At 41.4% G+C, this 27,212-nt stretch overlaps 2 protein-coding genes across 17 annotated transcripts in view; one reads left to right on the top strand and one right to left on the bottom strand.

The window, feature by feature from the left end:
- Positions 1 to 6,331, top strand: part of LOC120370085 (nardilysin-like) — an 89,343-nt gene extending 83,012 nt beyond the window's left edge. For 3 of the 7 annotated variants that reach the window (XM_039484201.1, XM_039484199.1, XM_039484200.1), the window contains 4 exons: positions 2,178 to 2,268; positions 2,790 to 2,906; positions 3,514 to 3,603; positions 4,452 to 6,328. In XM_039484201.1, coding sequence (XP_039340135.1) covers positions 2,178 to 2,268; positions 2,790 to 2,906; positions 3,514 to 3,603; positions 4,452 to 4,631 — 478 coding nt within the window. In that variant the 3' untranslated portion in view covers positions 4,632 to 6,328. Of the gene's footprint in view, positions 1 to 2,177; positions 2,269 to 2,789; positions 2,907 to 3,513; positions 3,604 to 4,451 lie in introns of those variants that run through there. The other 4 variants (XM_039484198.1, XM_039484197.1, XM_039484202.1 and 1 more) reach the window with 3 other exon arrangements.
- A 9,868-nt stretch (positions 6,332 to 16,199) lies between these two features.
- LRP8 (LDL receptor related protein 8) overlaps positions 16,200 to 27,212 on the bottom strand; it is a 451,875-nt gene continuing 440,862 nt past the window's right edge. For all 10 annotated transcript variants that reach the window (XM_039486534.1, XM_039486533.1, XM_039486538.1 and 7 more), the window contains 6 exons: positions 24,598 to 24,739; positions 23,103 to 23,255; positions 21,965 to 22,192; positions 18,667 to 18,735; positions 18,288 to 18,460; positions 16,200 to 16,747 (listed from right to left, as the gene is read on the bottom strand). In XM_039486534.1, the coding sequence (XP_039342468.1) occupies positions 16,709 to 16,747; positions 18,288 to 18,460; positions 18,667 to 18,735; positions 21,965 to 22,192; positions 23,103 to 23,255; positions 24,598 to 24,739 (804 nt within the window). In that variant the 3' untranslated portion in view covers positions 16,200 to 16,708. The remainder of the gene's footprint in view (positions 16,748 to 18,287; positions 18,461 to 18,666; positions 18,736 to 21,964; positions 22,193 to 23,102; positions 23,256 to 24,597; positions 24,740 to 27,212) is intronic.

Below are 27,212 nucleotides of genomic sequence, written 5' to 3'. Positions count from 1 at the left end.
AAATCACATTTCTCCAAGTATAAAGTATGCATCAAAGATAGACAGAACCCTTTCATAGTCATTTCTGTGACTGTCTTCAGTAAATGTAAAATATTTAAAGATATGCTTCTTCATAGCATAAATTAAAGAGCATGTCTGTATGTTTCCAGTTTCCTTGTGGAGTTTGGTTGCAAAGTAAAATCTTGCAAAATGTTACTTCCAGTCTGTCCATTGCACCATCTAGTGGCTGAACTGTGTAATACAGTTTGCCAGTACTGAAAAGTGTCCTCATGGCTCTCACACAATAGAGCTGGTCCCGGATTCTTCTTCCCATTTGCCAATCTGTTTAGGAGCAGAGTCTGATGGCCCATATTACAAGTATCACACCACAGACTCACCATTTAAGTTAGGTGACTTCTTATTTTCCAGTGCGTAAAATTCCCCTATCAGCCTCATGACATATGTATTGTTTTAACATATCGACTTAATTTGATAGAGAATTTACTGAAGTTTTAAGAAAATCAGTGATTAATGGTGAAAATTTTGAGCATGTGTGATTCTGATCAACCAGTGGTCTTCTTGTCATGCCACATATTGTGTTCTATTTAAGGCAACAATGATGTGCTTATACTGCTTCCAACTTCATTTACCACTGAACTGAGTGAAGCATTTTAATCTTCTTGCTGGATTTATTTCACCTTTGATTTTTTATTGTCCATTCTGCTAGGATGCTTCAAAGATGACTCTTGCATGCCTTCTCTCTGAAGCTGTATGCATGTGTGGTATTTAGTTAGCTCCATAGAGTGCACTTCTTTAGTAGATTCTGTGTAATTACAGCCATGAACTCATACTTTCCACATACAGTTTTAATCTTAGGCTCTAATGCTACAAAGAGCTCAGATGGAGGGGGAAGGTCAGGGTTCCCTTTTCGTCTACACCTAGTCCCTAGGGGCATTGGGAGACTCTCCCTCTGAAATCGTGGTGGGTGGTCAGTGGTAATTACTAAAGTGCACTGCAAGGTGTTCGCTTGTGAGGGGGCTTGGCACACTGCTTCCCCACCCTCACTTTTCAAGATCATCCCTTTTGAGAAAACTCCTCCTTTTCTCTATTTCAGTGTCACACGGCACAGCATTTCTAATGTTTTATGACACAAGAACATTAGACTACTGTATATTAAATTATACTTGACTTACTTTTCATAGGCCAGTAAAACCCATCTCAGTTTTCAAAGATCTAAGTGAATGGCCTTTCAAACGCTATTTTATCTTAAACTCAGAGTTCACGATAAACTGGTTTGATTCAACATCTTATCACTGATTTTAAATAGATTTATTGCTAATCATTAATTTTTAACAAAAACAGAAGCAATCTGGAAACAATAATAATATACAGCCTTCTTTTCTTTGTCTCTGCACCCCTCCAAATTGCTGCATGGTTTTTCCTTGGAAATATCAGCCTAATGGACATAGCAGTTGGGAAATGCTTGTTTAAACAGCTGTCACACCTATATCACACCTGCTTCCCTACAATCCTTTAGCTTGTGTCTGGGCCCCCAGGCTCATGCTTTCTCTATGGCTTAGGACTACTTGCTAGCAAAATTCCATGCCATTACCAGTCAGGAATTAAAAGGAGAAGTACACCTCTACCCCGATATAATGCTGTCCTCGGGAGAAAAATCTTACCACGTTATAGGTGAAACCGCGTTATATTGAACTTGCTTTGATCCGCCGGAGCGTGCAGCCCTGCCCCCCCGGAGCGCTGCTTTACCACGTTATATCTGAATTAGTGTTATATCGGGTCGCGTTATATCGGGGTAGAGGTGTAGTATTGGCTTCCTGCACATAAATCTTTAGTGGTCTTATATGAAAGGACTGGCTAGCTTTAGTTGTCAAGTTACCTTATTTCTTAGGACAGGGAAAGGTTACAAATTGAAATTGATAATGTCTTCTTTTGTAAGCTCCTTAGCAAACAAGTAATTTTCTATGGTCCACCTGTGCCTCTCAAAAATTGCGTTTTTCCTCTTTCCTTCTTGTTTAGTTTTTCCTTAGGATAATGACGGACTCACTTGTGCAAACAGCAAAGCATGTTCTTAGCTCCTGAACCTCACAATTTAAAACTATTGATCTCCCCCCACTTTATTTATTAAGTTCTGCCAATGTTATTCATATGGTTCCTAATATTTCCCTTATTCCTTTCAGCTCTGAATTAGTTGACAAGAAAATAGAAGAATTTCTTTTGTACTTTGAGGGAAGAATGAGGCTTTTAACTGAAAAAGCATTCAGGACTCAGGTAAAAGTGGAAAAGCAGCCCAAATAAGAATGGCTCTGATCTTCCCATATTGTTAAAAACAGAACATGCAAGCTCTTTGGAGAGGGAAAAAGTGGAAATGATCAGATACTGGTGCTGGATCTGCTCCTTGGTCATGCTTCCTGGCATTGGCTGCAGCGCACAGTAGCATTTTCTGAAATTGGCACTGGACAGGGTACTTTGATTTTTTTCCTTTTTTGGTTTTGGACACTTCCCCTCCTGGGATGGGACTCCTGTTTTTCTGGAAGGCTCCAGATGAGCTCAGGGGACACATGCAGCCTTGTTCAATGGACGCTAGGAGGACTATTAGTAATTCAGTACTCGAAGCAAATGTCCCAACCTTAGAGGCCGACAGTTGCATTTAACACAAGTTCAAACTTTGCTTTAAATCATACAATACACAGCAGCCTGAGCTAGCTAAACCCTGCTGAAGCAGAATCCCACCCCTTTCCCGATATGGTGGCTTCCATGTAAGAGTAATAATAATCAGTGTGCTTTTACAGGTCAGTGCTCTAATCCATATTAAAGAATGTGAAGATTCCTATCTTGGAGAGGAGGTGGATAGAAATTGGAATGAAATAATGACACAGCAATATCTTTTTGACAGACTTGCCCATGAGGTAGTGAATGAAACTTAAATGTCAACCAATGTTATTGTCTTACTGTGTCTTACTGGATACTTATATTTGAAATATAGAGTGAAATTCTTGCTCAGTGAAAGTCAATGGTAAACTCTCTCTGACTTTACTGGGGCCAGGGTTACATCAATACTGAATCTTGCTTCTTGAATAGAAAGTTTAACATCTTGTCAATACTTAAGCACCAATTAATAGTGACCTAGTGTTAGGAATTAATATGGAGACCTGGAGGGTGGAGTCAGTACCTCAGGTCTGAATGCATTGTGACCTGGAGAGATCTGTATAAAGAAATCTTTGTTTTAAGTGTGTCAAGATGAATAGTAGTTACAACTCAAACCTGATTTTCAGAATTCATATAAATGTCTAGCAATTCCATTTCATAAGCATCAGCAAGTGTTTCTGTCACTAACTGCTGCTTTCGGGATTTAAAATTTTGCTACAAGTATTTGTTCTGGGATGGAACTGGAGGACAATAGCAGAAGGCTAGTAGAAACGTTCAAAATACTGTTCAACGGTTGGGAATTAGGTTGCTTTTAAAAGACGTGTGTGAAATTTGGACATTAGAAAAGTGTACTCTTGTGGGTTTTAGGTTGAAGCACTACAATCACTAACTAAGTCAGACCTAGTTGACTGGTTCCAAGCTCATAGAGGCAAAGAGAGGAAAGCACTCAGTATACATGTGAGTATGTTTGGAATCACCATGATGTTAGATGAGATTGCTTCACACCATTGAGTTAACAGTAACATCCTTATTTAATTTCTAGGGCCTGTCCTTTTCTTCTTTCCCACATTCTATGACTAACTTCTTTTAAAATAGACTCCTGTGAAGAGGCTTATGTAAGTCATCTTTGCAGCACTTAGAAGCACCCTAGCAGAATGAACAACCTTCACTTTTTTAAAAGTAGTTAAATGATAGAATTGAAAATATCACTTCCTATAGCTATTAACATCTGAACTCGTGTTACTGCTTTAAACCCAGGTCAGAGGAGGGAAATAAATCTTAATTTTGTCTATATAAAGTTTTCCTAGTATTAGGAATAAATTACTTAACTCTGAAAGTTGCAGAAAGAAGTAAAAGCCTATGGATACGTCTACACTGGAATCAGAGGTGTGACTGCAGCAAAGCGTAGACATACTAGAGCTAGTTTTGTTCTCTAGCTAGTGTGAATAACAATAACAGTGAAGCACTGGCAGCACAGGCTGTACAAACCCACCTAAAACCCTGGGGATATTGTTGAGTGGCTATCAGCTAGCCCATGCGGCTGTGGCTTTACTGCTCTTGTTTGAGCTAGCTAGCTCAGCGCTAGCGCAGGTATGTCTACATGGGCTGCGGTCATACCTCTGATTGCAGTGTAGACATAGCCTTAATTTGGTCTGTACTGCTATAGTTATTGAGTGTCCATGGAGTCCAGATTGAAACTTAATGTTTAGCTAAAATATGCTTAAAATGACTCACTCTTATCCTAGATTTTAAGCATCCAAACTTTTACTGTCTTCTTGGTAACTCTCTGGCCTTTGAATTTTCAGGTGGTTGGATTTGGTGAACAAGAAGGCGACTCAGATGTTCAACAGTCCGTACTTGGTGAAATGTATCAACTCACATTCTTACCCCCTTCCTCCTATATGAAGAATACCAGTTACATCAGGGACATTAGAAATTTCACATTAATGCTTAACCTCCTCCCTTACCACAAGATATTAAAATAAATTATAGTTGTTTTCCCCTGCATTTAAGTGTAGTTTAAGTAATTTTCAGTTTGAGAACACTGTGAATCATTTAGCCTCACTAAATAAATGTGTATTGTCAGCAGCGCTAGATGAGTTCCTCCCTTATTTTAATGAAGATTTGAAGCATTGTACATCCACTTTGCTCTCTCCCACTCCTCTGAAATCTGAAACAAATTTATTTTTAACAGTTGTTAATGGAAAGTATAACTCCTGTCCCCATTCTTAACATACTTCAAGTCATTTTCTCTCCCTTGTTTTTTATTGTGTTCTTATTGTGGTCAATACAACATGCTATGTAAACTTAAAACATTAATAATCTAGTCTTTATATTTTAGACACACTGTTTCAGAGATCTCTTTGAACTCTTCATTACTCTGCAAAGGCACTTGTAAGAGCCTTAAAGAGATACTGCACCGTATCAGCAAATTTCCGTACTTAAAACTGGCCTTCAAACAGTTTTTTAACCAGTGGGCTATCTCACAGTCCAGAATAGCCTCCATCTACTCTTGCACTAGCCACACACCCAACACATCCTGGCACCAGTGGCTGCACAGGAGGGCAGCATAGGACCATCTGCGCTGCTGGAGCAATTCCCCAGGGGGCATTTTGGCCGCCATTATGCTATGAGAGCAGCATAAAGGGATCATAATGGGACTTTGTGAAATAATTTTTATCTGTGCAAAGGGATTGCAAAGTAAATGTAAAATGCTACAGATCAGAATGGTAGCATACTACATTTACTTTGCATAGGGGAGACTACACAATGTGCCAGGCAGCAAAGAAACAAGCCCTAAGCATTTAAATCATAGTTACAGCTTTATTTTCTAGTTTCGAAATGATAGAATGACTTATCTGATTTCATGCCATCTGTGGGATTAGCAAAACCAGAGAGACTAATAAACACCAAACATGACAAATTAATAATGCAGAAGTAATGTGCAGACAATTCAGGAGGACAGGCTGTTAAAGGCAGGGGACGAATGACTGTCATTGCTAACAGCTCATAAATAGACTGATGTTAGCTCTAATGCAGATTGTCATCCAATTGTCTCATTGTACAGTTGACTACAAAAATTTTCACACTCCACCTAACCTTTTTATTGTAGGTAACTCCCGACCATCAAAACTCACTATCCATTACATAAACCCATTAGCCTTCCTCCTGCTGTTCATCTTATCAGCACTGAACTCACCGTTCAGATCAGGTTCAGTGTTTAGACCAAAATTATACCCGGAAATGCCAACAGTTTGAAGAGAGCTCTGGATTATATGAGAAAAACTTATAGGGTCAGAGATTTTTCACTTAGCTGGCACTAATTGTCTCTTTTTTGGGCGCACTTTCAGCAAAGGCCAGAGACTGAATGAGTCGTGAAATAGACTATCACTTCATCCCTAGAGGTGTTTCTTCCCCGTAGTATAGGAAAGCTGTAAATTTCAGTTGTATAGCTCCACATAAACCTGTGGTCCTTAGACAAGGATGTGGAAATACTGACCCAACCTGGAGTTAGGGAAAACATTTTAGCTCCCACCTTTCCCCAATGATGTATGATCCAGCAATATAACTGGGTAAATGTTGCCATTTGTTCTGTCAAATTACCAAGGATATTTGCTTCCGTAAATAACTCTGACTCCTATCTCAGTATAAATATTGTTGCCTTAACAGCTCTTAAAATGTTACATTATTTTCAGCCCCCCTCGCCCCCCCCCATAGGTTTAAGGCACTCTTTGTAAATAGCTGGCTCTGTGAAGCAGAGAGAATGCTCTTTCACTGCTGTGTACAGTGAGTGTGAATTGATGCATTAAGCCATGTTAAAGGTTTTTTTTGTTTGTTTCTAATCAAATTTCAGTATTCTTCAACTCTCATTTGATATGTGGCTAGCCATTACCCCATATAGGATCCAGATCTCAGAACATTCCTCAGTCTATAGCCTCTTGGTTTCTTCTGGCAGATGCTGCTACCAATTTCTAATCCAAAACCTTAAATCTTAATCCTTCAGTTAGTATCCCTTCCTTCTGGAGAAATGGGTGGGACTTTTTTTTCTGTTTCTGAATATTTACTGGCTGGCCAGAGATTATATTCAATCATAATTGCTATAATGAAACTAAAAGCAACAGTTCAATTATTCATATCTACTTGTTTGAGCATTTAGTAGGGGGGGGGCTCTGATTATGATTGGGGTTCCTGTGCAAAGCAGCAGCAATACAGATAGGAGGAGACTGTCCATCCCTCCATGGTTTACTAAGCTCCCACTGGCCCAAGACAGGTGACTGCCAGGCCTGGAATGTAAATCAGTGTTCCTAAGGCAGCGCATTGCATATGGGTTTGATGTCAGTGGGTGGTCCAAAGGTCTGCCATGTGGATTGTAGAATTGGGGTCTTGGTGTAGAACTTTTAATTGACATTTTGTGGTGTACAACTTTTAGTTGATATTTTGTAGTTTACAGCAGAGAGTTGCATGTTTTCTTGTTGAGCTGATTGCTCCTACAGTTCCTTTCTAATGATCACTGTTGACTCCTGTGTTGTTTGTTTTTTGCTGTCTTTAAGGTTAACAGTAAATTACAATGCTTTCAACTAGCCAGGAAGACGAAATTCACCCCTGTGTGGAGAACCCCTCTCAAACCATATGCACCAGTTAAGTTCTCAAGTAGGACCTTGTGCCTAGACCTTGGGTGAGTCTCTGCACAGGGGTGAATTTCACCCTCTAAGGAGAAGTTTCTAACAGTTCATGGCCATGGAGGCACATTCTCCCTAGTCACTAGATAGGAATCAGATGGGGATTAGGAAGGGAATTTAAGACTTTTGTTCAAAAGACATTGTTCCCCTGCCCAGTGATCTAATGGAGAGCTGAGTCAGTACAAGGAGCTGATACATACTCCATCCAAGTGATTGGGCAACAAAATGGCAAATTAAATTTAATGTGGATAAATGTAAAGTAATGCACATTGGAAAAAATAACCCCAACTATACATACAATAAGATGGGGGCTAATTTAGCTACAACGAGTCAGGAAAAAGATCTTGGAGGCATCATGGATAGTTCTCTGAAGCTGTCCACGCAGTGTGTAGAGGCGGTCAAAAAAGCAACCAGGATATTAGGAATCATTAAAAAGGGGATAGAGACTAAGACTGAGAATATATTATTGCCCTTATATAAATCCATGGTATGCCCACATCTCGAATACTGTGTACAGCTGTGGTCTCCTCACTGCAAAAAATATATACTGGCACTAGAAAAGGTTCAGAAAAGGGCAACTAAAATGATTAGGGGTTTGGAGAGGGTCCCATATGAGGAAAGCTTAAATAAGCTAGGACTCTTCAGCTTGGAAAAGAGGAGACTAAGGGGCGATATGCTAGAGGTATATAAAATCATGAGTGGTGTGGAGAAAGTGGATAAGGAAAAGTTATTTACTTATTCCCATAATACAAGAACTAGGGGTCATCAAATGAAATTAATAGGCAGCAGGTTTAAAACAAATAAAAGGAAGTTCTTCTTCACGCAGCGCACAGTCAACTTGTGGAACTCCTTACCTGAGGAGGTTGTGTAGGCTAGGACTATAACAGCGTTTAAAAGAGAACTGGATAAATTCATGGTGGTTAAGTCCATAAATGGCTATTAGCCAGGATGGGTGGGGAATGGTGTCCCTAGCCTCTGTTTGTCAGAGGATGGAGATGGATGGCAGGAGAGTGATCACTTGATCATTGCCTGTTGGGTTCGCTTCCTCTGGGGCACCTGGCATTGGCCACTGTCGGTAGACAGCTACTGGGCTGGATGGACCTTTGGTTTGACCTGGTACGGCTGTTCTTATCCAGACGAGGGCAGCAATCCACCCACAATTCATTGATGTACCGTCATTGCAGATGCTGAAGAATTTATATAAAAACATAGATGTACTGTGTTTTAATGAAATTAGAGAACTCAGCATTATCACACAGATGTATTTTAAATTGTCCCATGAGCCATCTAAGATAAAATGTGTAAAAAGTGACGTTGGATAGAATATATATATATATATATATATATATATATATAAAATTCTTGATAACGTAGCTAATACCACCTAAAGTTACCAGGAACGAAAAATTATAAATATAGCGGGAATGCCTGAAAACTCCTACCAGGATTGGGACTCTGATGTGTTGGGAATTCTGTATCCCTTATTTGTCATTTTTTGCTATTTGTTTCACTTTTTGCATTTCTCTCCGCAGATTGTACAGACTTTTCTATACAGCCTACACTTTATAACTTTTTTTTTCATTATCAGTGTAACTTTTCTTATGCACCACCACTTTCTTGTAGTGCAGTATTTTCTACCAGCAAGGGAAAGGTATTTTTTTGTTCTGTTTAGATTTGTTCACAGATTCCAAGACTGAAAGGGGCATTGTGATCATCTGGTTTGGCCTCCTGTATAACACAGACCATAGGACTTCCCCAAAGGAGTATATCTTTTAGAAGAACATCCAGTCTTGATTTAAAAATGGTCAGTGATGGAGAATCCACCAAAACCTTTGAAGTTGTTCCAGTGGTTAATTATGCTCATTGTTAAAAATGTACACTTTACCTCTAGTCTGAATTTCTCTAACTTCAACGTCCAGCCATTGGATTGAGTTATACCTTTCTCAGCTAGATTGAAGAGCCCATTTTAAATATTTGTTTTCCATGTAGGTACTTATAGATTGTAATCAAGTTAACCTAACCTTCTCTTTGTTAGACTCAAGGAGCTCAATCCATTTAGCTTATCGCTATAAGGCATGTTTTCTAACCCTTAAGCATTCTCACTGCTCTTCTCTGAACCCTCTCCAATGTATCAACATTTTTCTTCAACTGTGGACACCAGAACTGGAGACAGCATTCCAGCAGTGGTTGCACCAGTCCCAAATACAGAAGTAAAATAACCTCGCTACTACTTAAGACCCCCTCTTTATACATCCAAAAATTGCATGAGCCCTTTTGGCCTCAGTGCCACACTGGGAGCTCATATTCAGCTGATTATCACAATACCCAAATCTTTTTTAGAGTCACTGCTTTTCCAGGATAGCGTCCTCCATCGGGTAAGTACGACCAACATTCTTTGTTCCTAGATGTATACGTTTACACTTAGCTGTGTTAAAATGTATATTGTTTGCACCCAGCTTACTAGCAAGCCAGATCGCTCTGTATCAGTGACTTGTTTTCTTCATTATTTACAACTCTCCCAGTTTTGGTGTTAGCTGCAAACTTTATCAGAGATGATTTTGTGTTTTCAGGTTAGGTTATTAGGTTTGGTAATAACTATTTTTTCTGAATATATTTCAGTATAAAAATAACAGGCTAATCAAAGGCCTAAACTATTTGACAGTATTCTCTTTAAGGAAATAAGATTACAAATATTGTACATTTTTTAATGAATAAAAATGACTTTTAATGAATTTGGTACTTAAAATTGTCTTGTTACCAAACTGTTCAGATGGCATGTTGTAGGATTGTTTGTTCCATTTATCTGCACCCCTTACACACTTACTTCATTTTGTTCTGCAAACTTTTCAGGACACTGAAGAAAACCTCTGGAAGTGGAATCTTGACCTGATGGCAAATTACATTTTCTCAGTTCTAATAAGAGGTAAATCACAATCATTTGATGTGGTCACTGGTATTTAATGGCCACTTTATGAAACAATCAAGTAGATAAACTTCCTCCAAAGAACAAAGGTGACTGTAGAGAAAAGACTTAAAGGCAGGTCTTATGACACTTAGCTCTGTGTTAGGAGGGTCTCTTCCCAGTGAGGCAAAGTTTCCTAATCAATTGGAGACAAATCCTGCCCACTTCCCTGTTGCTACCGAGAGCACCAGATAAAGTCAAAGTTTGAATTAGTGGGTAGGATCTGGGGAGCTCTTATAGGACACAAGAATCTCCTGCATCTCAGGAAGTGCATCTGGTCACTCTGGTACATTCTGTATGTTCCTCTCTTGCTACGATATTTATTATTTTTGATGTGTGTGGGGGTGAATAGAGGTCTGTGTACATCTTATTGTGTGTTTGGTGGCCGTCTGCCCTTGGTAATGTTATGCTGCTTGCATCTTCTCCAGGGCAAGAGAGCTGTGGGACTTCCTATGGCAGTTCAACGTTTGGGTTTACCATGGCAGGAGGAGCTGTGTTGTTGATTCGTGGAAGAGGTAAAGATGCTTGCCCTCTGGAGAAAAGTCTGACCCCTCAGAGGGGGTTTGTAAGGTATTGAGCTGTTTCACTATTTAACGCTACATCTATTTCAAATTGTTTAGTTTGTCCCTCTTAAATTTTAACTAAAGGTATGTCTACGCTGGGGGTGTAATTCCCATCTTGAGGAGATACGTGCACTACTTCTGATTGAACTACCATGCTAAAAATAGTGGAGCCACAGTGGAGCAAGCAGCTAGTCGTCCCAAGTATAATCCTGTCAGAAACTCTAGGCATGTACTTGGGGTGGCTAGCCCCTCTTATGGCTACACACTATTTTTAGCATGCTAGCTTGACCAGAACTGGAGTGGGTATGTCTCCTTAAGCTGGGAATTTTACCACCCTGCTTGAAGTGTGGCGGTACCCTGTGTAATTGGCTCCAAACCACATTAGCCAGAAAGCTAACTACTGCTAAGGAAAAACTGGAGCGAGAAAATTTTTTTATAGTGCCATTGCTTTCTAAAACTACAAATTACCTCCCAGAGTTCTCGGTCAGCACTCCTTCTGGGGACTCCGGCTCCATCGTGGCCCTAATGTCCCTCCACCATGTGAGGGCATTCAAGCCCTCTGTGAGAAATTTGGTTCTGCTGCATGCCTACAACCTCTGACAGTGCTACTGTCATATAGACAATAATGGTCAAAAACATTACACCTGGGTTAGCTGCTGGATAGTTCATGGATTCCTGCAGAGCTGGAGCATTTTTGTTGGAGCTGGTTGGACAAGGCTTTTTCCTTCAATGAAAAACTTCATTTTTGGCAAAAAATTAAAAACCAAAATATCAGTTTTCAGGCATTCAGTGTTTCAATGAAAAATTTAAAATGTCCGTGAAGGGTAGACACCATTAGTGAAAAATTTGCTGTAGGCAAAACCCAATTTTCAATCAAAAAATCATTTAGATGGAAAAATCTTTGACCGGCCCTAGTTTTTGTACATTATTGACTTTAATTTTGTACAATTTTGGGGACCTTTTCCTCCTTATTTAACCAGTCATGTATTAGTTACCTGTAGTTAAACTTGGCAGAGCTGTGATGCTTTCAAAATTCATGAATACCAGAGAGTGTTACAGATTTTAGCCTGTTTCTGGTTGATCCAGGCTTGGTATGTAATAGGGAGACTAGTAGTGGATTGCCATTTGGTCTTCCAAACCATACATAAGATATGATCCAAGATTACCAAAGATAGTGTAACAATTATTTTTGAAGTTTGGTTCCTATGTGTATGTCTCCATGTCAGTAGATGCTGTGCTGTAATTTTGTTTTGGGTTTGTGAAGCTATTAATATAATGATGAGTATTATAAGACATCCATTGTTGGAATATCTGGGCATTCTTTAAATGGCTTAGATTAAAAGCAATAACGCTTCTACGGTATGGCAAGCAAATGCACCATATGCCTCCCAAAAGCAACACAATTTTACAGAATGGAGACAAAATGTAGTTTTTTGTAATGGTAAATGTTAATATATTTGTGTGCAGCAGGCTGTCTTGGTTATATTAACCTCAAATGATATGGATTTTAGTTCTGTCACCTATATAAAACGTTACATGATGTAAGCATAGCTAAAACAGGCAGCATTTTCTGAGCAATTTGAAGGTGACAAACAGTGTGAGTAGAGAAAGAGGACTTGACAGTAGTCAGAATTGCCCATTGAGTATCACTTCATTTGCATATAAAGGTTATGTAGCATCCAGGGTTAGGGCTGCGAAGTTGTAGACTGGGAAAACTGGAGGATGTTAATTACAGACTGACTGGGACCATAAAGAGAACAGAGAATTCTTACATAGCTAGGATGTAGAGCAACACTGATTTGGCTATAGGCAATTAAGAGCTGACCCATTCCTTGAGACTTGCTAGATGTGTATGTGTTATTCAGAAGAGTCTGATATTTGCATAAGATCCTGATATTTTGGCATCAGGTCTAAGAGCTGGAGTTCTTAATAACAACTTTTCATTTATGTATTGCAGTGGTTTTCAACCTTTTTTCATTTGCAGACCCCTAAAAAATTTCAAATGGAGGGATAGACCTCTTTGGAAATCTTAGACATATAGTCTATGGATCTCCAGAGGTCCACAGACCACAGGTTGAAAACTACTGTTCTGTGGTAATGACAACCTTCATGGACCGCTTAGACATCGTCTGTGGAGAAAACTACGGATGTACTGTAAAATAACAGAACACATCAGAAATCCCAGATAAAAAAATTTACTCTCTCTATAGAAACAGTGCACTGTTTCACAAATGAATTCATTTGGTTTTCAGTACTCCTTTTTATGTAAGTACAGCAAATGATATACAGACCATATTCTTCCCCCCTCCAGCAGTTCTTTTGTCCATAAAATGAAAACTGAAACACAAAAGGCACCAAGCAAGAACTCATTCTAACAGAACTTCATTATGACAAGACAGAGATCAGAACTGGGTACAGTGTTAACAGTTGGGATTGTTAGGACATTGTTTATTTAAAATAATTTATTTAAAAAACACATTTGGTGGCTGACTTCTTTTGATTAAAGTTACAAATCTGTAAAGTTTGAAACCAGCACTGGACATCAAATTAATTTAAAACGGTTTGAAAAAAATGCTGCTATTTATACACATATTTGTACAGTTTATTTTATTTTTTAAAAAAGTATCAAAATTTAGAGCCTTCAAACATATTTACAGTTTGCTGTTAGTGTTCTCACACACATGTACAGCTCAGTTTTTGTTCTTTCCTTCATGCACACAGTGCATGGACTTGTAGTAGAAGAACTTTGCAGATTAAAATAATAATTGGAAATCTGAGAATCACATTTCTCTATCCCCTTTAATGATCTTTAAGTAATCAAGCCACCTCCTTTAGATTTTTAGAACTGAGGTTTAACGTCATAGGCCCTTTGTACAAATAGTTTGTGGTATATAGTATTTCCGTGATGCATAGCGTAGCATTTTCTTCCTACACTTCAGTCCTGTACCAAAACTTTAATCCCACATTAAACTGTGTGATTCCCTCTGCCCCGCCCAACACCCATCTTCAGATTTTGTTTTGGTCTTCCATAAACTGTGATTCATGTTTAAAAGCAACACAGGTTACTCTACACCCTATTGCACAGCTTCAGATTTAGGACCCAATCCATAGAGGTGCTGAATACCTCTTGTCAGAGGTTGAGCCCCCTCCCTTCCCACTAAAATCAGTTAGGGCCTGATTTAAAGCCAATGGAAAAGTCTTCCATTGATTCTAATAGGTTTTTGAATTGTTCCCTTGGAACAGAGGGTGCTCTGCATCTAACAAACAGTACTGGATCCTTCATACACAGCAGGAGAGGTGTCTGGGAGCTGGAGCATATGGATATTGAAATGAGACATCACTGGAAATTTATGCTGTATGCTACATGGCAGCAATGGGATGGAGACGTCAGAAAACTGCCCAAAGAGAATAAATCACTTGAACTTTTGCATCTGACTAACATGAGAAGAGAGCACCTGTGCCATGTGGGAGAATATGAATTTCGTTCCCAGGAGCAGGAAGTAGTGCAGGAATGCAGTCAAGGTGATGTTTTCCATGACGAACAGTGATGATGGGGAAGAGAGTGCTTTGCACCACTCAGTGCCCTCTACCAGACAGTTTGGGTGGGAACAGCTGCTTGGAGTGGGCCTGGTTCCTTACCCTAGTTGGAGGATACTGGTGCAACTTGGGCCAGGCCTGGCTTAGGAGAAAGGGCTGCTTCTCTTGAAGAGTTGATGCTGTGACCCAGCCAGTTAAGGGGGAGGGAGAAGAGAAAATGTGGTCCTGCCTGAAACTGAGAGGTTAAACACTTGTTATTTTCACCTCTCCTGCTACCTGATGATAATTGGGTGATAGAAGGAAGCAAGATGGTCGTTATGTGGGAATAGGGAAACCTCGCAGGGCATGAGAAATGTCACTCTGCATTTTCCCCCTACCAGAACACCGTGAAGCCACAGAATTAGCAAAGTAACACTGAACTCTTCACTAGAGTGGGTTGTAACATGCACTGCCAATAAATAAACAAGTAGAATGTAAGATTTCCTTGACTCTTCCTAATGCTATAGAAATCGTGACCCTTATCTGTTAGTGTCACAAGATCCTGCCAGGGACAATGATGTCCATCATATCCACCATTGTTCCCATTGTAGAGAATAGCCTGGGGTGCCAGATCATCTACGACTGGTATGATAGTCCCATAGTTGCTCAGCTTTAGGAACAGGTGAGATTGTAAGGCAGTGGTCCCCAAACTCTCCCCCCTCTGCCCCCCAATGGTCTGCACCCTCCCCCAGGAGCGTAGCTGGGGGCTGGATGTGGGGCCAGGAGTGGAGCTTGATGCCGTTCCCTCCCTGTCTCCTTTGGGGGCTGGCCTGGGCTCTGCCACGCCCCCCTTAGAGGGGCACGCACCACAGTTTGGGGACCTGTTGTAAGGACTGGGTTGTTTTGGGGTTTTTTTCCAATTACCTTTTCAGCCATCCTACCAAGAGCTGTATATTCGAGGGCAGTCTGCTAACAGTTTTGCTTTAACCCCTTACCTGTTGATCCACATTCCATGGACAACCTGCTGTGATGAATGCACTGCTACGGTGCTGGATGTTCTATCTGCATCCACTTGGAATATACCCGCTGTGGTGAATGCACTGCTACAGTGCTGGATGTTCCAGCTACATCCACTTGGAATATACCCGCTGTGAATTCCAGGTATGGCAAGTTGGACTGCATCTCTGTGCTTCCTAACACTTCATTCATTTTAACAGTGTTAACAATTGGTAGCAGCACAGCAATAAAAGGATTAAAGAAAGATTTTGTGATGAGCTATCTCCAGGGAGTTGATATATGATTACCAGACAGAGAAAATAATCACTTTTTATAAGCTGTAAACAAGATTCCCATGGAGGAGAAAAAAAAAGAAAGATTTAGGTTTTCTTAAAAAAATCCTACACCAAGTAACCCCATGGAGACAGACATGGCATAAAGCCATGTTGAAACCTATAGGAGTTTCTTCTGTGTGAGATACACCAAGTGAAGAGAAGTTACTGTATGAAGACGTTTTTGATGTAAAGATTTTTTTAAAAAAGGAAATCAAGTGTGTTAGTGCCTGAGTCCTGGTCAGTACATTTGTCTGGGCTTGAAATACAAAGTAAACCATTTTGACAGCAGAAATTCATTACGGGAGTGCTTCATTCATTTTACAGAATCATTGATTATCCTATTGTACAGCTGTTTCTTACTCCAATGGCTTTAGACTTCAAAGCAAATTTTCCATAAACATTCCTTAAGAATTCAATCCCCCTAATTCCCATAGACTTGGGCTAGTAGTTTTAAAATATATTTATATGTATATATATGTATATATTTATATGTCTATATATCTATCTAGTCTAGATAGATATATGCACAGCAAGCCAAACATACAAAAAATAAATACTCTCACCCCTCTTTACAGAACAAATCTTATCTCCCAATTTTGTTAATAAATATTCTAAACTGCTTGTATAGCATTTTTTTACTTATGTTGATGGATAGCCACAAAGCATGTTCAACCTATTTACAAAACCTCTATAAATATAGTTTTAAAATGACACATAGCTATTGAACCCGGCTGGTTATGTATACTGGGTTAGTAGCTCAGCAGTAGCCTCGTCACTATCACGTATGGGTAGTGCAACAAGTTAAAACGTGTATAAAAGATTATACATACAAAACTCTCACATCCTTTGGATGTTTGCAGTTCATTATAACTTTGTGGTTACCCTTCTGCAACATAAATAGTAATTAATTAGGGGGAAGAAAAGGAAGGGGGGGAGTTTCCATGATCCAAAGTGAATCTGTTCAGTGCATATTATTCCATTAGGTATGGGACTAGAGCAGCGACTTGGTCCTCATGGTAACCCATCATCTTCCAGGCTCAATGCTACACGCTGTGGAGGAAGGAAAACACAATAGTGGGTAAATGCTTGAGTGACAGAGAATCATTTGATTTCTTTGGATCTGATACCTTAGGCTATGGCTACACTTAAACTTCAAAGCGCTGCCGCGGCAGCGCTTCCGCGGCAGCGCTTTGAAGCGCTAAGTGTAGTCAAAGCGCCAGCGCTGGGAGAAAACTCTCCCAGCGCTGTCCGTACTCCACCTCCCTGTGGGGAATAACGGACAGCGCTGGGAGCCGTGCTCCCAGCGCTGGGGCTTTGACCACACTGGCGCTTTGTAGCGCCGCAATTTGCAGCGCTGCAGAGGGTGTGTTTTCACACCCTGCTGCAGCGCTGCAAATTTGTAAGTGTAGCCAAGCCCTTACTCATGATTACTCTCCCCCCCCTCCAACCCCCATTGATTTCAGTGGCGTAACACCTACACTGAGTAGTACTTATTAGTACCTGGTCCTTCATGCCTCCAGTTCCCCTTCCTCCAAATGGGGATAAGCATTACTCCCATGCACTACAGATGTGGTGAGAGGCCAAGTTCACCGATGTCTGTGACGCACATGAAAATCCTTTGATGGGAGGAATGACAGCAGCGCAAGGATTGCTATTATTATTACTCATTCAGCGATATTGAGACAGTGCCCTTCCTCACACCTGCACTGCTTTTACTCCCTTCTCTTTGTCCTCCTCTTCATAACTCAGTTACTATTCATCCAAGCTGCCTGTTTCTTGAAGGGACACTCCCTTGAAGAAACCACTCTGCAGGGGTTCTGGTGCCTTCATCAGCAAGTCCCATTATGCAGTTACAGCAGAACCTTTGGTGCAAAGCATTACTCCTCCATCCCATCTCTATGCCTCATCTTGCTAAGGCAACTTTCCTTGACTCCCTATGGAATCTCATTCACTCTTCACTGCGGGGCATTTCACTCTTTAGTGGTTTATGTCTAATTATATAATCAGAAAAATACTGTGGTCCCCCTAGCAAATACAAATTGGGCTTTATTGTTGGCAGGAAAAAGCAGTGGATGGAAAAGAGTTAGGCATAAGACCGACTGCAAGCTGGGGTCAGGAGAAAAACCCTCCCCACCAGGGTACAGCCTAACATTTAGCAGCAGTCATTGTCCCTGTTTTGAAAAACTCGTGTACAGGACAGCCTGCTCATTTTTCTTGTATGTAATTAGCGCTTACCACTACAATGATGGGCATGTTATAAATACCTACGAGACATGAATTTCTCAGTGGGGTGCCTTGCAGGGATTTAAGCACCCAGTGCCACTGGAGACAGGGTACCTGACTAAATGGACCATTGATCTAATCTCATATAGTAAATTCCTACTGTAAGTTCCAAAGATATGGCAACATGATCCATATACAAGTCTTAAGAGTAATCTAACAGGCAAATATCTGACAAACCCCTCATTTAATGTACTGTCTGATGCCAAGTAACTGTAACCAACCTCATGATCAGCTGAGATAATTCTGCAGCCAAAACTTCTTAACAAGAAAAATCTTTTCCTTTGGGAGCTTGCTCAGAGATACTTACTGCTGGGTAGACATGCCCAATTTGTGCAGTCCTCCCAATATGGATTTCCTCTTCATCCTCTTCTTCTGTTGTCTTCCTGTACACAGGGTTATCAAAGTTCATGCTTTTAGTGTTCTTCCTTTTCCAGTTCCTCCAGATGAGGTACCCTCCCATACACAGCAAACCAATGACCACTGAAGAAAAGAAGAGAAAAAGCTGTCATCTGGCTACTTGGGGAAGGCAAACATAGTCCCATGTGGACCCCAAATTTGTTCCCATGTGGACCTCTGCTCCTGTACCCTTCAGATCTGCAATACAGTAGTTCCTTGTGCTCCAGAAAAGTCTTTTACAAAAAGTTGTCAGGGTCGTCTCATTCTAAGCTTAAATCAAACCTGCTTACCAAGAGGAACTACAATTCCAATAATGGCTGCTGTAACAGTTGATCCAAAACCTTGCCCATCATTGGCATCTGTAACCATAAAAGAACAGTTCTGATTAATCAAACGGCACTAAAGATGGACCAGAATTATAATGATAGCTAAAGACATGTGAAAAAGCTAGGTTTTAAAATGTGTTTAAATGTAAAGGTCTATAAATAATATCTATTGTGTGCTTATATTTGATAATTAATCATCTTTAAACAAGACACCAGATCATAAAATAACAATCCTGAGCCAGCAGCGTGCCATCTTTCTTTCTTAATTCTTTCATATCTTGCGCCCTGCTATAGGCTGTGCCACAACACACAGATTCACGCCTAAATAATAATAAATAATAATAAACAACTTTTGAGCTTGCTAACCCCAGATGTCACCTGTCACAGTAGGACACAAAGTAGGACACAAAGACTGGGATCTCAAAGGAAACGAGACCCCAAAATAAGCGAAACGAGGGCTAGAGTTGTTAAGGGTCTGGCCCTTTCGGAAGACCTGTCCATATCCATGTACAGTGACAGGGCTTTACAGATGGGGGCACAGTTGACTGCTGAATATGGCCACAGAAAAGCACAACATGATGTGGGACCAACTCCCGTCTAAACCTCTTCATGCTGCCCCTTAATTAGCTCAACTATTAGCTGAAACCAGGTACTCCCTCTCCATTATAGGGCTGAATGTGATGCCTCTACAGCACACCTAGGCTCCTGCTGGCCAGGGAATGGAGATACTGTGGTTAGGTACCAGAGCTGAGTCTGTTGAAGTCAGAGCACACTGGGGCTAGCTTTAAGAAGAGTTGATAAAGAAACCTATGCTCAGAGCAGGGATCTCTCTCAGACAATCAGCCTCCCAGTCTGAGAAGGACTAGCTTCGGGGAGAGCTAGCCCCCCCAAATCCCAAACAACTCTAAAAAATACAGCACTTCACATTACCTAATGCCTGTTTGTTAGTGTAAGGTCCTGGTAGTAGGGATAGTGTGACACCTATGACTCTTTCTAGGTATTGAAAATCTCATAAGAATTTCATGTGTAATGGTCCAATGGTTCAAAACTGGGTCTCCATGTGTATGGCTCATAGTGTTATTTCTCCTGGCTCTGTGTGCATCTATCTAATTACCTGTCCACCATGGTACACTCACACCCAGACTACCGCATGCAGTTCTGGTCACCCCATCTCAAAAAGATATATTAGCATTGGAAAAAGTACAGAGAAGGACAACAAACATTATTATATGGAAGCTGTTTCACACCTCTGAGGAGAGATTAGAAAGACTGGGTCTGCTCAGCAATGGGGAATATGACAGAGGTATATAAAAATCATGTATGCTGTGGAGAAGGGGAATAAAGTGTTATTTACCCCTTCACATAACACAAGATCCCCAGTGAAATTAATAGGCAGCAGGTTTAAAACAAACATTAGGAAATACTTCTTCATGTAATGCACAGTCAGTCTGTGGAACTCATGGCCAGGAGATGTTGTGAAGGCCAAAAGTGTAACTGGGTTCAAAAAAGAATTAGGTAAGTGCATGGAGGATGGGTCCATCAGTGGCTATTGGTCAAGATGGTCAGGGATGCAACCCCATGTTCTAGGTGTCCCTAAACCTCCACCAGTCTGAAGCTGGGACTGGATCACTCAATAATTGCCCTGTTCTGTTCATCCCTTCTGAAGCATCTGGCACCAGCCACTGTCTGATGACAGTATACTTTGGTAGATGGACCATTGGGCTGATACAATATGCCACTTCTTTCTTCCGTTCTTAATGTTTGGGCACAAAAAGGGAGGCGAGTTTGTAAAAAATCTGGCCCATAATGGAAATTCTGTCTTTATCAAGGAGAGTAGCTGACCCTCCATCTTGTGCAGCACAGCTCCCTCTGGTAGCAACACAGCCACAAAGCTATTGCTCTATCAGGAAAAGAACTTCGTGGTTCCAAGGTATCTACATAATGTATTTGAATGATCCTCCTGTGGCTATGACTACACCAAAGAATGCCATGTGCACTAGCTAAATTGAGCCTGGCGGGATTGCCTCAAAATTCGATAGAATGTCATACTTACAAGAGCAAACCAATACATGTTAATGTCTCATTCTTGCAAAATGTGTGTTTTGCAATCTTAACGGGATTAGCACTGAACTCAGACATATTCTGTAGCTACTCTGACAAATCAGGAACAATTAGAGAAAAGGCTAAATACTTCATCTACTGAGACATCAATGCATGGAAAATAATGTAAAAGGTAGTTTATCCTTTTAAATGAATCCCCATGGCAGGTAAGTCTATTAAATAGACATTTTACCAGTTAATGAGATAGGTACCATAATTGTCCTTCGTTAGAAATATTTTAATAAACATTGAATCTAATTATTTTCATTTGGGGTTTGGAAGGATAGTTACATAGGTAAGAATGATGAGAACGAATTTGCGAGCTTGATTCTGCTTTCTCAAGCGCACTGTGCACTGCTTAGCATCAAGTATCATGTGTCCTGTCTTGCCGATGAGAACAGGGATGCATGATTTAGTTCTATGCCTGCTTTGCCAGTGCAATGGAAATGATGCCTCTTTTGCTCAGTGTAGTGTTTGAAAAGCCAGAGGTCTTGTGTCTTACTGTTTTTAATCAATTACCAGCAAAAGGGGCTATGTTGGAGGTGGAAATCTTCCTCTCTGTAGAACAGCAAGATTATGGAAAGGCAGTTCAGCTTCCCTACATTGCCCTGCCAACATGTTGCAACCCCGACCTACAGGGATCACCACCAAGAATGGGAAGGTAGTTAAATCCCTCATGGCTTAGTCAGTACTTAGCCTCTGTAGAGGCTGACAATAAAGAAGCCAGTTAGTGCCATCTGCTGGGGTTATTTTTTGTGATGTGGACATCAGTCCAGGGAGATACTAATTTTAACGCAAAACTTTGTCAGAGGTATTTCAGAGCAGGGCTACATTAACTTTCAGAGCATTGTGCTGAGCAAAACAAATGCAACTTTCTTTGAGAAATTGGAACTTTAAATGCTGTGGGTGTAAGACTGAATCCCAGGGAATCAGACATGACAACCTAGAACCAAAGAGTTCAGAGAAACTGGGATCACTTTTCTATTATCATAATGAAGGAGTTGAGATGAAAAATCCGATTTTATTTCTGCCCATCTATGCATGCCTGTATCTGACATGCATACAGTACATTTGGCCTGCCAGCTCTCCTACTAGCCCATGGATCTTTGTGATACTCCTGTACCTGGCAGAAAGTAAAGAAGTAGGAACCTGAATCTCTTACAGTGCTGGGATAAATTGCTATTTCCAGTTGTCATTATCTTTGTGCCTATTAGGCTGGATGTGGTTGTGGGTAAGTCAACACCTAGAGTTGTGATGGAGAATTGTGATACAGCTCCTGAGTTCTCTCTACTGGCATTGCTGATGTTGCTAGTTGTAGCTGCGATGATGGCGGAAATCATAGTAGTGGTGATGGCTGAAACCGGCTCAGTTGTTGAGGCAGCTGGAAGATCTGAAAAGCAATCCCATGTAGTTAATACAAAACAATGGCTGAAATCTGGTACAACAAGTCTGCAAAGCAGATCTCACATGGTGATAGGCAGCACTCCTTTCCAGATTTGATAATGGTTAGAATAGGAGTCTGGGTTCTATTCCTGATTTGTTATGTGGCCCATTGCCTGGCTACACCTCTCTTTGCCCATGTGCAAAATGGAAATAAAATAATTTACAAAGTTCACAATGGTGTAATGATGCTTAATTCACTAATATCTGTGAAGTGCTGTGGATGGAAGGTGACAAAGAAGTTCAAAATCTTTATCATACTTTTTTGGGTGTGGGCCCCCAAAATTCAGAACTCGCACCATATGGAAATATTAGGTAAAATTCCCTTCTAGTAACTCCCATGAAGAGGCTAGAGTTCACTAAAGATGAATGTGGCCTAATATTTTCCTAACTTTACAATATACGCCACTCACGCCTCATGGGGCGGGGTTAATGAATGATTTTATTGACCAACATCACCACCATGATTTCAAACCACTCACATGTTTAGCACCTGATCCAAAGCCCACTGAATTCAATGGGAGTCTTTCCATTGAGATCAATGGGATTTGGATCAGGAACTTCTTCTTTGTTCCTCCCTTCATGCATTCAGCTTTTCTGATTACAATTTGTGAATAAACAAATTCTCAATAAAGTGACACTCCAGACCAATCAAAGTATCAGGCTATGTGCAAAAAGGTCCCAAACGCACAGACTACCGTAGCTAATGGTTCATGCACTGTTGTGAGAGGGGGAAATTCACTGATGATGTAAGTTGGTTTTGTGGAAGGGTGGGGTACAATTGGTGTGGCTCGAAGGAGCTTGTGCCAACCAACACCAGGCTAAGAGAAAGGTCCCGGCATTAAGATGGTTGCTTTTACCTTTGTAGCATTTCTTCATATCAGGGCCCAGCCACATGTTGTCAGGACAGGCACACGTATACTTGGGGGAATGGAGAGAGATTTGGGGTGCGGGAAGACACAGATATTCACAACCTCCATTGGGTTGGGAGCTGAGCTCACAGGAATCAGGAGCTGTTCAAAGTGGGGAAGGGAAAAAACAAATATATTGTTTCAAACCATGCTCATCAATGTATCTTTGTTCATAGCAAAGAGACCCCTCTCCCGAATGAGATTCTGTGCTAACTCAGAACCCCTAGGAGTTTTCCATCTTCTAGAGCTCTTCCATTTGTATGCAGGAAAGTAGCGGTGGCCTCACCATTGTGCGTGCCCACTTTCATATACTATATGCAACAGTTTTGCTTTGCTTTGATGGTTACAGCAGGGGATGGGGAGTCAGGATGCCTGGGTTCCATTCTTTGTTATTCCACTGACTGACTAAGTCACTTAAGCCATTGTTTTCAAAACATCCTCTAATTCTGGCATCTAACTCAAGACACTTAAATCCTGCTTTTCAGTGACACTGAGGAATCATACCTTGAGTGGAGTCACTGAGAGCTATGGACACTCAGCATTTCTGAACATCAGGCCCTCACTGTCTCATGCTGGGCAGACTTTAACATTTTCTGCTTCACTCTCTGCCTCAATTTACTTGGCTGCTTAATAACTCTTACCTCTCAGGTGTTTTTAATGCACTATGAGATCTTCAGATGAAAGCTTCAAAATGTCTTGTGGGGTTTCTTGTTTACTACCCAATAATATAGATTAAATGTACTCAATTTACAAGCAAATCATGATTTTTCTACCTGCCAGCTCCACACAGTAAATATGGGATTTGAATGTCAAGTTTGTTGATGATCGTCAATAATAAAAACTCTTTGATTAGAATTTTGTGCTGATTATGCTGAACCAGGAAAGAGTCCAGCTCCTCCCTTAATTGTGCAGGCTTTTCAGTACTAGCACCAGTAACAGGTAGGACAATCATTTTTCTCAGTAAGCTTAGCTGACCCAGAATACATAGGGGAAGCATATCTACCAAGTAAGGTGGTGCCATTTCACAGCTGTTGTCTCATAATACCCACAATCTCAAAGCTATCTCCCTGCCATTTGCTTCCTGCTAAGAAAACTGTTATCTGTTAGCAAAGTACTTTGTTTAGAGTTCTTACCAATTTTATCTGAGTGACACTGCCAAAAAGCGTCACCTAAAATGAACAGCAGGCAACAGGCTGCTCTGATCGCTCTAAGACTAGTCTTCAAAAGGAAAGCTGCTAATTAAATGACTATAAACAAATTGCAGGCTTTTCAATAAAAGCGCCCACTGAATTAACTATGCAGGAATTTCAAACATCAGGCATTCATTTTATATTAGCAGCATCTGCCTTACTGCTCCATCCAAGACAACTGGGAGGGATTTTATTTACCAGCCCAAATGAATGAATGGTGTTTGGATTATGGGAGAACTGAGGGCATGCCTTACCTTTCGGCTGCTTCAGCTCGTGAAAGACTACAATATCATGGGGGTTATTGAGATTCTCTGCTAAAATGGAGATGTCCAGGCCATTCAACCTGTTTGCACTGAAGATTGCCTCATTCTCCAGGTCAGTCCAGAACACCTTATCCTGCAGAACACACACAAGCATTTTGAGTTGGGTAAATGCAAACCCCATGAAGTGTTTGATTATGGTTCTCTGGCAGCCTGAGGGCCATTTGGGGCAAGGCTGCCTACATCTCAGCTTCTTTTGCACATTAATCAGAGGCATGTTAAGTACATGCAAAACAGACAGGCGCTAATTGTGCAGTATGTTATTGGCGTGTCCTCTACTCCAGCTGGAGACAGTGGCACTCAGCACTTTGCAGAATCGCATACTAAACAATCTAGAGACGTCTACTGAGACTGAGATAATCTTCTCATTTTGTGGTGCTGCTGGATTATGATGTGACGCTACTTTTGGCTTTGCAACACAAAGATGCAAGTGTCTCAGGGCAGGTCTTCACTACCCGCCGGATTGGCGGGTAGTGATTGATCTATCGGGTCGATTTATCGCGTCTCGTGTAGACGCGATAAAAATCAATCCCTGATCGCGCTCCCCATTGACTCCAGAACTCCAGCTCGCGAGAGGCGGAAGCGGAGTTGATGGGGGAGCAGCAGTGGTCGACTCACCACCATCCTCATGGCCAGGTAAGTCAACCTAAGATATGCTGATTTCAGCCATGCTATTCGCTATTCGTGTAGCTGAAGTTGCATATCTTAGGTCGACCCCCCCGCTAGTGTAGACCTGGGCTCATTGTCAGGAGGTGGTAACAGATCTGGAGAGCAGCATTTACAGACAGGCAAAAAATGCTTAGCTTTGGGGCTGGGCGGGAGGGGAGAACACTCCGAGCAGGCCTGGATACAGAGTGGCCATGTCCATTATGTTTAGTGAAAGAAGAGTTTTTGTGACTCCAATGGCCGTGGATTTTGAATAGGATTTGAAGGAATTTGTTAGAAATCTCTGATCCCTGCACCACAGTGAAAGTGCCAGTAAATGCTGATCTTCCTTCCCTTTCCAAAGATGTGACCTCGGTTAAGCAAGTATCTCTGTAGGGCAAACCCACTTGTATTAAAGAATCTAACACTGCAGCAATGGATAAACACTACAGAGGGAGCATCCAAAAGACCCACTTCTGTCTCCTGCAATAATATCTTTAGAAGCAAGTGGCACTTTCTAATGAGAGATACCTAAATACCACAACATAACAGGACACAGTAGGTATGTGGGAACTGCAGGCTACTGAGATGGATTTAGTTGTAGGAAGGTGACCTGGCCGACAGATGAAAAGGTAACACTTGCAAAGTCTTTTAATAAGATGAAATACATAGCTGGAGGGGGAAGGGTGGGTTCTCAGGAGCTAGTTCAGGAGATTTTCTTTTATCTTGAGAAAAGATTCAGATGGAGGAAGGGGGTATACGGCATATGCTTGGTTAACAAACACTGTGAAAGGGATTCTGCAAACACTGTTGATGTCGTGCTTAATTTAATGCACAGTCCCACTAAAATCAGCAAGGTTCTGCATGACAATAAGCACACCAGGGCAGTAGGTGCCTACAGGATCAAGCTCTTAATTTTGTGGCAAGTAGAGTGTGCATCCTTCAGCTATCAGGGCTGTGCACCAGAGCACGGCCAACTCAGCTTGAAAGAGAGAGAAAGGTCTGGGTTTATGTTTAAATTTGATAAGTAAACGACACTTTCCTGGGGTTAAATCCTGCCATCAGACAAGTGCACTGGGTTCTCAGTTCTTCCCAGGCAGAGGCTCCCCACTAACATCACCGCCAGCTCCCAAAGGGCTTGTACAAATTTCTATCTGGGTACACTGATCCTTGTTGCAGACTGTCAAGCAGTAGCATATAATGACTGCACAAACAAGTAGCAACCTGCCAGGCTGAGGAAGGGAGCACACGCTGCATGGGCCTGGGCAAATGCAAAGCCAGGAAATCACAGTGCAGATGAGTTGTAAGAAGTGTTCAGAGCAAGCTGCAGTGTCAAATTCAAAGCCATTTGGTGCAGGCACATAAATCCCTGCCATGCACCCAGATGAGAGGATGCCCTGTGTTCAAGGGGCTTCATCCTACCAGGATGCTTTAGCACCTCCTGTGAAGCTCCCGCTGAAGTCTTATCTCACAGGAGCTGCTCACTCATCAGCATCAGGCCTTTAGTTAGTGAAAACCTCTATGGCCTGACAATAATCATAGCAAACTGCCTGGGTTTTCTCCTGCCAGTGATTTGGCCATTACGCAAGCAGTTCACATGACTAAAATCAAATTTTGCCATTAGCCCAGTTCAGTTGTGCAGGTGATGCCAGTTTAGGCAGGGTGCTCCTCCCCACCACAAAAGTAATGCTTTACATCAGGCCTGCACAACTCATAAAGCGGCGAGGGCCACATTCCTCCAAAGAAAACAGCCGAGGGCCGAAACCTCCCGGCCCCGCAGAAACACCCTGCCCCAGGGCCGTCCAGCCCTGCAGAAACAAACCCGCCTTCTCCAGCGCCGCCCCACCAAAACAGCTGTGGGCCAAAACGGAAGGTTGGGGGTGGGGAGGTGATACTTTATTTTA

The sequence above is a fragment of the Mauremys reevesii genome, linkage group 8, assembly GCF_016161935.1.
Source record: "Mauremys reevesii isolate NIE-2019 linkage group 8, ASM1616193v1, whole genome shotgun sequence".
Lineage (NCBI taxonomy): Eukaryota > Metazoa > Chordata > Testudines > Geoemydidae > Mauremys > Mauremys reevesii.
The sequence above is the reverse complement of the archived record's forward strand: the minus strand, read 5'-3'. Positions and strand labels throughout refer to the sequence as shown.